A 12,833-nucleotide genomic window follows, 5' to 3' on the forward strand; every position below is an offset into this window, starting at 1 on the left:
AAAAAAAATAAAAAATAAAAATTAAACACTTTGACTGCTTTGTTCAATAAATGCAACTTCAAAAAGTCAATAGCGTATATGCCGAGCTAGTGTTTCTTCCCATACTGATAAACTTCCGGTGACCGGATATTGTAAGATTTTTCCATTTTATATGGTTCTGTTAACAACATCGATGTTGTAATGTAATTAAAATATAATCAGTTAAATAGACTTTAATTTAGGCATTAATTTAGTTGATTAAGTGCAGAATCTCCATTTAATATACTGGGGTAAAATAAATACTCATATTATAAAGACATGGCGGGGACAATTGTAATTTAATGCAGTGCTTGTACAATCTGAGACCCACTTTATATTATATATCACTCAGCCAATGAAGATCACTGATTTTTGAAGAAAAACAGACTTTAAATGTGCCGATTTTGCAATGGCATACAGTTCACCGGAAGTGCTGACAAATTAAAAGTCCTTTAGCATACTTCGTCATATACCCTATTGTGTAGAAAATAATCAATGATCTTGATCTTATTTATGAACAAAATAATCATTATGACTTTTTCCAGCCCAAGTTTGCATTCAGAGTAAATATGGACACATCAAGGCATGTTTTTATGCAGTTTGTTATGGGGAGAATATATCTAGCACAAATTTGCAATTGTGCAATTCACAAAAACAATCTTATGCTATTTCAGATATTCTCAGATCTTACTTTCTTGTAAATCCATCACATGAAGAAGTTTTGGTTTCATTTGCAGAGAGTCTTGCATCGCTAAGATAAATATATTAAATGTATTTTCTTCAAAGAATCAACGTTGAATAGGAAAATAGTGAAACAAATATCAATGTTGTTTCCTTTCTAACTTAACATTGTAAGAGGGGGTAAATAAAACTCTCATGCAGGTAGACAATGAAAACTGTAATCATCTAATACATTTTAAAAACTGAATATACAAAGTGAAACAAAATTAAATGTTTATCATTGTTATTATTTTGATTAATAAATCTATTTATAAACTTTACACAAGGTTAGCCAGATTTAAACATGGGGTTTATGCATAACCGGGCCCACTTATTCCTAACACTGCACACAGTACTTGCTGTCTCTCATATCACTTAATCAAAGATGGAGCGATATCAGAAACATGTAATGCTGGGGGTTCTCCCTAGCCAGGGTTAAAAAACTACTCTTGTAACCATAATTGTGTAGTTATATAACTATGTCCAAATCTACAGTCACTGTTTTGGAATGCTCTAGTCCACAGGCAGCAACTTTGCAGGCCACACAAACTGTGGCACAGCAAATAACACATGGAAGGAATGACAAGCAATTAACTCCAGATGAGACTGATGTTAGCATGCTACTAAGCTAACAACGGATGCTGTTACCACTCGCTTTAGTGAAGCCCAACGTATATTTTAGTTTTAATGTGAATGCTTATGAATTATGCGAAAATGCAGTTTGTTGTGGGGAAAATTATCTAGCACAACTTTGCTATTTTGCGGTTCACAAAAGCAATTTTATTTCAGATATTCTCAGATATTTTTTTTTTCTTTTAAAAACCACCACATGCAGATGTTTGGGTTTCATTCGCAGACAGTCCTGCATCGCGAAGATAAATATATTAAATGTGTTTTCTTCGAAGAATTGAAGTTAAATATGAAAATAATGAAATAAACATTAATGTTGTTACCTTTCTAACTTAACATTGTAGGAGGGGGTAATTAAGATGTTAATGATAAACATCTTATTTGATACTGCAGCATGTGGCATTTTCCCTCCAAACTTTTGAAAAAGGGATTAAGAGATTAGCCGATTACCTAAAACTCAAGTTGTTTTTTACATCCACGTTTTAAAATTAATTCACCTCATTTTTAATTAAACTCACAAAGATTTCAAACACACTAGTAACACATTGCCTTTATGGGGTATTGTTTATAAAACTTTGAAATAGGCTGTAACAGAAAATTGTAAAAAAAAAAAAAAAAAAAAAAAAGTGGAGCGCTGTGTTTGTAATCATAATATTAATTCATTTATTGTAATGTTATGTAAAGGAATAGTTTACCCCAAAAAATAAAAAAATAAAAATATATGTCATCATTTAATCCCACTTGTTCCAAACCTTTATTATTTTCTTTCTTCTGCAAACATAAAAGATTCTTTGAAGAACCTGTAACTATTGATCACCATAGTAATTGTTTTCTTACTATGGAAGTCAATAGTTTTAGTTTCAGCTTTTCTCAAAATATCTTATTATAGAAATATTAAATATCTTACAGTAAATATTGCATAGAAGAAAGACACTCATAAAGGTTAGGAACCAGTAAAGAGGAAAATTGAAGGATGAGGAAAATTATATTTTTGGGTGAACTATAACTTTAAATATGCACTCTCCTGTTGTTTCAAACCTTTACGAAATTGGAACACAACTGAAGACACTTAAATCTTTCAGGATTCTTTCACTCTTTTGACATCCTATGAAAGAATGCTTTTGTGGGCAAAAAAAAAAAAAAGTATTTAACAATTTATTTAAATGTTATGCCTCAAGCTCCAATACGCATTCATGATGCATATGCATTGTCAACTCAAGAGAAGATGCTCTCACAATACAACTTGTTTTGAAAGTGACTATAATACTTGTCATCATGTCTGAAGACTCTGGCCAATTATGTTTATATAATTTAATAATGTTTATAACATGCCTTAATTAAATGTTAATAAAAATTGCCTTACAAAGTCTCATAGGTCAACAACACCAGGGTGAGATAATAATGAAACATACAATTTTACAACAAGAGGATGAGCAGTGAGCATTACTTAAGCACTGTTTCTGTACATATTTGATTGTGGTCAAGTGTTTGTCTAATGACATTAACTAAGGTGTAGAAGTGTCGCTCTCAATGGGTGATATAATCCAAATGAATAACCAGTGGGATGATTTTGTCTCAGTGCTACTCAATCATCAACTTTAATAAATATGAAAAGTTGATGTGTTGACTCTTCCCTAAAGGCTGATTTTTATACAACCCTTTCATAAAGTTACCGGCTCATTAACTGCTTATGCAATCCCAGCATGCCTGTGCAGAAAACATACGATGGTGTGTGTGTGTGTGTGTGTGTATGTGTGTGTGTGAAGAAACAGAGAGATTTAGGCATGTGTGCATCTTGTCTTACACAATGCTGGTGCCACATTTTTCACAAGTGTGATGTTTCTGCACACCAGCAACAGAGGATGTCTTAGGGGGGTTTGGTGACAACTTGCTTGGAAACCGCAAAGCAGCCTCTGTAAATACAGAACACAGTTTACAAACTTTATATTCAAAAAATAAAAAATAAAAGTAAAATGATAAAATAAAACAAAAAACGAAATTAAATTAATAATAATAATAATAATAATAATAATAATAATAATATATATATATATATATATATATATATATATATATATATATATATATATATATATATATATATATATAAACAAATAAAAAATAAATAAATAGAATTAAATAAAATGTAAAAAATAAATAAAAATATAAAATAAAATACTAAATTAAATTAATATAATAAAACAAAAATAATCAAATATATAACTAAAATAAAAATATAACATAAAAATACTAAATTCAATTAATTTAAAAAGATAAAATAAAAAAGAAAAAGAAAACAATTAAATTTAAATAAAATATTTAAAAAACAAAATAACATTAAATAAAAATATTAAATTAAATTAATAATTAAGATAATAAAAATAAAATAATAAAACAATAAAATTAAATATAAAATATAAATTAAATCACTAAAATATATAAAAAAAATAAAATACTAAAATAAAATAAAATTAAATTAAATTAAATTAAATAACCTTTAAAATAACCTCACCTTTCTCATCAGCCTCCAGCACCTCCTGTAGCATTTTGAAGGTGTTGGATTGCCGGGGAGCCGCACGAGATTCTTTGTTCTCCTGAATCATCTTGTATACTTCCGAGTCTCGGTCAAACTTCTGCATGGCAAAATCTGAGCTGAAAAATAAAGAGAGAGAGAGAGGTCATAAATCAACAATAATTTTGACAACTTGAAACAAAAATAAATAAATAAATAAATAAATAAATAAATAAATAAATAAATAAATAAATAAATATTCTTCCAAAATGTAAAAACAATTGAAAGCTGTAGACCAGGGGTGCCGAAACTTTTTTTTTTTTATAAAGAGCCAAAAACCAAACTTGATTGAGGGCTGTGGGCCGAAGGTAAATTTACCAAACCATACTACATTAAATTTGCTCATTTGTTTGCTTTTTTAATAACTAGAAAAGGTTGATTTAAAACATATTTAATGACAATGCATTTGAATTTTGAATGTTTTATAGTCAACTTATTATAGTAAAAACATAAACAATCCAATTTATAACACAATGGAGCTCAATATTGAATACACTAATCAAGCTGCTTCTGCCTTTGCCTTGATTTGCTCACCGATTGTGCTTATCTTGTGCATTCTCCTCTATCTGTCAAGTAAAAGTATGATTCATATGAAACATTTGATTGTAGTTGGTTTTTTGTAGCTCCTTAATTAAATAAAGAAACAAAAGGGAATACATTTAATTTGAAACGACAATCTCTGTCAAAGGCATTCGCACCAAACAACTCATTCTCTTTTTAGATGGGACCGAACCAAAAGTTACCATGGGCCAACTGCTTTGGGCACCTCTGCTGTAGACTAAGCCTTTCCATATTATTGGCAATTGAAATCCTTGCAATAATCAATTTACTCTTTTTCCTCTACATTGTTAATTCCTGTTATTATCCTTTCTCTCTTTAGATGCAATAATTACAACACTTCTATGAGGACCTGAGGAGTAAAACAGTAGGGGGAGAAAATGAATGCGAGCTTTGAGAAACTGTGAGTGTTTTGTACCGAGCTGATTAGTGTGCAGATACAGCAGCCATACAGCGGGAGGTTTATGGCTGCATTTTTATGCAGTCATAAACACAGAACTTTCTTACACACATGGGCATCCTATTACTTGCTCTACACCTATTGAGCCACTGCCATACATATAATACAGCCTGAAGGAGCAAAAATACAGACACATGAGAACAATTAACACTAAACCACACACATACAGTACAATGTGCTCAAGTTTTGTTTTAGTCTTTTATTTTATTTACTTATTTGTTTAATTTTATACATTTAATTTTACTTCATGGGCGGCATAGTGGCTCAGGGAGTAGCACTGTCGCCTCACAGCAAGGTCGTTGATTCGAACCCTGGCTGTGTCAGTTTCTGTGTAGAGTCTGCATGTTTTCCTCGTGTTTGCAAGGGGTTTCCTCCGGGTGCTCCGGTTTCCCCCAAAGACATGGGGTATAGTTGAAATGAATAAGCTAAATTGGTCGTAGTGTTTGTGTGTGAATGCGAGAGTGTATGGATGTTTCCCAGTGCGGGAAAACGCACTGGGAAAGCGGTTGGAAGGGCATTCGCTTTGTAAAATATATGCTGGATAGGATGGCTGTTTAATCCGTAGCGGCTAACCCTGATAAATAAAGGGACTAAATGAACGAATAAATAGATTTTACTTCATGTTTACAAAATAATTAGTGATGGAAAACAGTCTTTTTTTATCAGTGAAGTACACACACACACACACACACACACACACACACACACACACACACACACACACACACACACACACACACACACACACACACACACACACACACACACACACACACACACATATATATATTTTTTTTTTTTTTGTTAGTGACTACACTTTACTAGAAAACAAACGGCCAATAATCATTTTATAATAATCATGCTGCTCTGGATCATTCTGACCAAATTTACCTCATGGTCATGAGGAATGCATTAACAAATTGTTTCAGTGAAGTGGCCTTGTGATAGCTGGCTTGAAACGTTTGCTGTCAAAACAAACGCTATCAGGATTTCTGTTGTGTGAAAAGGCAATGGCATGGCTTAAGAAATCATTAACCAATAAGCCAAAACTTTAAACAGGACTCTTGACCTGACAAGAAGTGCTTGCTTACTATTGTAATTTGAGGCAGTAAACTACACAGTGAGAAAACAATGTGATTTACTGTGTTCAACATGTAAGTTTATTTCAGTTTCAGGGAGTGGCAGTCACACAAAAAAACCTGTATGACAGCAAGCATGTAATAGCTGACATGACAATCCATACACAACAAAAAGAAAATGAAATTCAATTCTGTGACAAAATATGAAAGAAGAAAAAATGAAAAAGAAGCATTTGGAATAGTCATTACCGTGAGCTTTTGAATACACAATAAATCTCCATAAAATGGCAGGTTCACTATCTGCATGCTATTCAATAAGATATGCTTCAAATTGAAAACAGACAGTGTGTTTGAGTTTCTCCTGAAAGCTCTTACAGGAACTCTCAGTTCCCACCAGGTTTGTTGTCTAAATTTAACAGGCTTCGGACAACATTTGCAGTCAGTCAGTCAGTCAGTCAGTCAGTCTTTATTCATTTCCCGAAAGCAATTTGGTTGCAGCATACAAGCATGTCACAGATAATACACAAAAATATATTGTACAATAGAAATCTACCCTAAATCTTAAAACTTTACAGCTGAAGGGATAGATGAAAGCATGAACTGATTTGTTTTACTAATATGAGTTCTGTAAAATACCAGAAGGGAGAAATTGTGGTGCATAGGATGAGAATCATCTGTCAGAATACTCTGAGCTTTACTCAAAACTTATCCATGATATAACTGAGCCATAGTAAACTGTTTCCCTGTTATTTTTCCTCCTAGGTTCACATTTCTTCAAACTAATTTTGAGAATTGAACCAAGAAAGCAAAGAAAAAGATAACAGTGACTGAATGTATGTAAAACAAGCACATGAGTGATTTATCTATTTTAATCTATCTTAATTTCTGTAAGCAGTACAATCTTTGCTGCCCCTTATTACACAAATTAGCATTAACAGAAAAGGACAATTTATTATCCAAAACTACCAAAGTACTGATCAACACTCTCAACACTAACTTCTAAAATACTTGTTTGCGGTTTTATTTTTGTGGGTGTGCCACCTCCATTGGGACCAAAGTGTAGGTTATCCCACAGGGGACTGTTTTGTGTCCCTCATAAAACGGACCTGCTTGTTCCAGATACATATAGGGGATGCATGTCTTTCAACTCTCATGACAAGCATTTTATCTTGAACCGATTTTAGGGCTAAAACAATGTAAAGCAATAAATAATGCATAGAATTTTCCATCCATCTGTGACTCTCCAAAACTAAACGGCAACTGCAACTTTCTAAACAGGTTTTAGATTGAGCAGTGAAAACAGTCGACACAGCATCATTACATTACAGCACTGAGAACAGAGAGGAGCGCTAGGCTCACATTACAATATTTCTCTTACCGCAGACAAGCCTGTCATATGCCTTGTAAGTTAAAAGGAAGATGTCTGAACAGTTTGGACTTACCTCAAGAGCAAACAAAGGCAAATTCCTATCCAACTAGTTCATCTCTTGTTGGAACAACAACAGAGCCTACGGTGACAACTGCACACATATACACACAGCCACACAGGAGGGAGTGCACACACACACACCTTTGTTGAGACTTAAGAAAGTTGAACGTTTCAGCCAGAAAGGTGTGAGTTTCTGTTGCCTTGTATTGGTTGACAACATAAAAGGGTTGTGGTTACTCATGTTTTACATTTTTGCATTGGTCGAGCAAAGAAGTGGGTGGAGTCATGAATGTGCAGAAGAGGGAGAAGGGTGGGGGGTGCAATTAGGGGCAGAAATTATATGATCATTTTCTAGAAAGCAAGACAAAGGGAAAAGAAAAAGGGAATGAAAAGAAAAAGAAAAGAAAGGAAAACTTTTGGGACTTTAGCCATTTTCTGACTCATTTAGACATCTGAAGGAAGGAACCAAAATACTTCTGTTTTTTGTTTTTTTTTTTCTCTCTGAGAAGTGTTGAAAGAACTGAATCTAAATGACAACAAATCATTCCAGAGTGTTTCAGAGACATCTATCAGTAGATGTTTAACTCATTTAAATGAGTCATTTAAATGCTTTGTCACTGCATAGTTTGTCTGATCTCCAAGACATGTTATTTGCTCATCTGCAATAATATAACTTTAACAACTTAAGTTATTTCCATTTGCATATTTTTTCTAAATTGCAATAAATTAGGGCTGTCCGATTCAAGCTAAAATTAGTATCACAATTTTTTTGCTTAAAATCAAGACCACGATTTTCGCATGGTTCTTTAGATGTAAAATAAAGGTTAATTAATACGAGTAGGCTATTTTTATTGTTATCTCTCAAAAATGTGGTAAAACAACAACAATAATATGTGGCCTAAATGTAGCATTTCAAACAACCTACATTTTGTATCAATTTGGAAAGACTTTACACACATCCAGGGGTGCCAAAATCCATTGTTAGCGAACTAAGAACGCAAGTTCCGTCATTACAAACATTTGTAATAGAAACATATGTGCTATTTACATATATTTCAATTAGTATGGAAAACGAGTGCATGCTTTTACCAAAACTAATATTGATTTTTTTTAAATGCGTGTGAAACTGTGGAGTTCTTCTCTAAAGAAGTTCTTACCACCCCGTTTAGAGCATCATATGGGCATTTTACGTTATAACTAACATGGTTCAAATGATGGATCTGCGACAGAGCAACCACGATTTTGGGAAAAACTTGTCACTGCATTGTTCTTTTCCCAAGTGATGCATCGTACTAGTTCAGCCGCATGTTATGTTGTTGTTTGCGAATTGCAACTGGTTGTTAATTCCCAGTAGTGGTGACATCAGAATATAATTATTCATAATCTTAAAGTTAAAAAATTATGTTTGAGACATATGCTTGTCAGTTGTCATTGAAAATATTAGACCATTTTTCTTCACTGCAATGAAATATTTGTCATTATCAGCTTCTCTCTTGCATTATATTCAACATTATATTGGCTAGAGTAGTTACACTGACCCAATAAACATTCATTTTTATGCACAACACTACATATCAACATATTAAATGCTTGTCGTAATCATAACTCTAAAATGCGATATTATCATTTAAATCAGGGATTTCCAAACTTTTTTTATTCCGGGACCCACCTAGGCAAGTAATTCAATCTCAAGACCCACCATAATATTTTATTATGGAAAAATGGGTAAAAAAATGTATCCATTCAAAGCAGTCAAAAATATATGGTGTGCAGCTTTTTGGATTTTGCGATTTGATATGCATATAATGAGGCTCGAAGTGCTTTTTGTGGGATGCTGGCTTTAACTGTGATCATTTTTTTGTGGAAAAAGATACTCTTCTTTTTTAGGAAAAAATATGATCAACCTTTGATCAAGCCCCTGGATTATGATCAAGCCCCGTCACATCGCAGTAAATTCCACTGTTAGTGTAGTCATAAGAAACTGAATAGCTTTTTGATCGACTACTACAAGCTGGGAAAATGTCAGATAAATATGCCAATGCAATTAACATTATTGCCGAATAGATCTAATATTTACACATTTGCTTGAGGAAGGAATGATGGGGGTAGTTACATTACTACTATTTTCCAAAACATCTATGCCCTTCCATAACATTAGCTGACGTTAAAACTAACAGATAGCACTATAGCTATTTATTGATTAGCAATCTGTCAACGCTGGGATGTAAAAAATATTGGACAACAAATAGCTTCAAATGATAGAATACATAGCAAACATCAGAAAATATTGACAATAAAATAAAAGGTTTAACCTATTAAAATCAATGGCCTTCCCAGAAATTGAATAAAGCTATAAAAATGATTTCACTTTTAATTGTATTCACATATTGATTAAAGTTACTATAGTTATTTAGTGAAGAGCAGCAAATGAATCTCTCATTGTGTTTTGCTTGATAACAGAGGTGTTAATTTAAGAATGCACAGATCCATAATGAAGCATTCGACTACTTTAGTAACTGTTTGTGTTCATTTAAGAGAAAATTAGTTGTGTTTAAAATAAAACCTGCAGGACAAAGCAAAAAAAAAAAAAAACTAAAAAATAAGCACTTTTCCGACGGTCCCTTACTGAGAGCTCCACTCTTCGCGAGCTCTACCAGCTAAGCGCAGATTGCGAGAGCTCAAACGGAGCAGTGCTCGTAATGTCAAGCGAAAACCAAGAAAAAGACAGCTGTGAAACATAACCAGCTTTGTCTTTTTGTAGGAAACACACTTTAGATATTTTTAGGGTAAGAGGTTTTTAAGTTATTGCCGTCAATCGTACTGGTTTTGATTCACCGTAATGTAAATATAGCTGCAGCTATGTGACGTTGTGCGACCCACCTTTGTTCACTGTGTGACCCACTAGTGGGTTGCGACCCACAGTTTGAAAACCCCTGATTTAAATGATGTGCATGGTTTTGGTTTCACGGTAACCATCATTTTAAGTACAGTTTGCAACAAACTGAATGTTTTTGCAACTGTATTACCTGTTATTTACAGCCTATGCATGTTATATTCACTAAAGCAGACGTCATTGGCATGTACACGTGCGTCCTATGGGTAGTGAACAAACAGTGCGCTTTCAAGGCCGCGAATACATCATTGCATAAAGACAGAAATGACATTTTTGGGTAAATTATACCTTACAAATACAGTATGTAACACTTTTACCACCATTAGGAGGTGTCCATGTTGCTGAGCAATGTATATAAAAATAATTCTAAGACTTGTGTGACGCTTCTCTCCTGACGGTGAAAATATAATTGACTCAATGATAGAAAAGCTCGTGTGTAGGGTCAAATAGAGATTGCGATATTTTTCCAATTAAGTGTGCAGCCCTACAATAAATACAGTATTAAATATACAATGCATGATAAAGAACAATCAATAACATTTGATTGAATTTATTAAGACACGTGATAAAACTGTTTTTTGAGGGACCCGAGAGAAGAAGCAGAAAATGTGTATAAATGTACCTGCGTCGAGGTGAAACCGACAGCTCTCGTTCAATGGGGCTGTGTGGTGAATATTGTCCAGGTGGAGTTGGAGTTCGACTGGATACACAGTTACTGCGGAAATCCAAAGAAGAAAACTCCTACAAAATACACAAAACATGGGACAGGTCAGGATATTAATCCAAAAAGCACAGTATACTGTATATGCGCATGTGTGTGTTTCACAGATGTCTAAGAAATCCTGATGTCTGATGCCGCATACTGGGGCACCTGCAGCTATTTAGAGATGTCTGAGGTAGAGCAAAGTTGTGACCTAAGTCCAAATGCCAGAAAAAAATTAGCACTTCATTATAACAATAAAATCCAGGAGTTACCAGGATATTTCAATTCAATTCAATTCAATTCAGCTTTATTTGTATAGCGCTTTTACAATGTAGATTGTGTCAAAGCAGCTTCACATAAATGGTCATAGTAACTGGAACAGTGTGGTTCAGTAACTGGAACAGTGTGGTTCAGGTTTTAGTGATGCCGCAGATGCAGGAGAAGCACTTTATCAGCATCTAGACCAGCAGCCTGTAAGTACATTTAAGATTTGTTTCAGTTGTTGTGTATGGTTTGAGGACTTGTTTCCAGCTGTTTGTGTAAAGTTGTAGGACATTTAAACTTGCTTTCAGTTGTGTATAATACTAGAAGTTGTTTAGCCACTGTTTCCTTGGTTACTATAAGAGCTTGTGTAGCGAACGCAAACGCGGTTTCGCGTCGTCCGCCTCAGTTTCGGCCCTTGTTTTGACTCGGGAGGCGTGTCCAAACGCCAGGTAACCACTATATAGCGAGCACGCTAGCATTAGTCGGCAGGAGAAGCACTTTATCAGCATCTAGACCAGCAGCCTGTAAGTACATTTAAGATTTGTTTCAGTTGTTGTGTATGGTTTGAGGACTTGTTTCCAGCTGTTTGTGTAAAGTTGTAGGACATTTAAACTTGCTTTCAGTTGTGTATAATACTAGAAGTTGTTTAGCCACTGTTTCCTTGGTTACTATAAGAGCTTGTGTAGCGAACGCAAACGCGGTTTCGCGTCGTCCGCCTCAGTTTCGGCCCTTGTTTTGACTCGGGAGGCGTGTCCAAACGCCAGGTAACCACTATATAGCGAGCACGCTAGCATTAGTCGGCAGGAGAAGCACTTTATCAGCATCTAGACCAGCAGCCTGTAAGTACATTTAAGATTTGTTTCAGTTGTTGTGTATGGTTTGAGGACTTGTTTCCAGCTGTTTGTGTAAAGTTGTAGGACATTTAAACTTGCTTTCAGTTGTGTATAATACTAGAAGTTGTTTAGCCACTGTTTCCTTGGTTACTATAAGAGCTTGTGTAGCGAACGCAAACGCGGTTTCGCGTCGTCCGCCTCAGTTTCGGCCCTTGTTTTGACTCGGGAGGCGTGTCCAAACGCCAGGTAACCACTATATAGCGAGCACGCTAGCATTAGTCGGCAGGAGAAGCACTTTATCAGCATCTAGACCAGCAGCCTGTAAGTACATTTAAGATTTGTTTCAGTTGTTGTGTATGGTGTGAGGACTTGTTTCCAGCTGTTTGTGTAAAGTTGTAGGACATTTAAACTTGCTTTCAGTTGTGTATAATACTAGAAGTTGTTTAGCCATTGTTTCCTTGGTTACTATAAGAGCTTGTGTAGCGAACGCAACCGCGGTTTCGCGTCGTCCGCCTCAGGTTCGGCCCTTGTTTTGACTCTCGAGGCGTGTCCAGCTGAATTCAATCAGCTAGTGCTTTGGGGTTATATAAACAACTAGTTCACCGCGGCAGCGGTTGCGGCAGCCTCGTGTGAAGACCGCCTCGTGTGAAGACCGACGAGGGTAAAGACCATCG

The 12,833-nt window shown here is 34.7% G+C and overlaps 1 protein-coding gene across 1 annotated transcript in view; it reads right to left on the reverse strand.

The window, feature by feature from the left end:
- The window catches only part of pdlim2 (PDZ and LIM domain 2 (mystique)), a 128,126-nt gene that overhangs the window by 3,567 nt on the left and 111,726 nt on the right, over positions 1–12,833 (reverse strand). The window contains exons 7-9 of the mRNA NM_001326402.1: positions 10,982–11,100; positions 3,881–4,020; positions 3,173–3,281 (exon numbers count right to left, since the gene is read on the reverse strand). Coding sequence (NP_001313331.1) covers positions 3,173–3,281; positions 3,881–4,020; positions 10,982–11,100 — 368 coding nt within the window. The remainder of the gene's footprint in view (positions 1–3,172; positions 3,282–3,880; positions 4,021–10,981; positions 11,101–12,833) is intronic.

The sequence above is a fragment of the Danio rerio genome, chromosome 8 (assembly GCF_049306965.1).
Source record: "Danio rerio strain Tuebingen ecotype United States chromosome 8, GRCz12tu, whole genome shotgun sequence".
Lineage (NCBI taxonomy): Eukaryota > Metazoa > Chordata > Actinopteri > Cypriniformes > Danionidae > Danio > Danio rerio.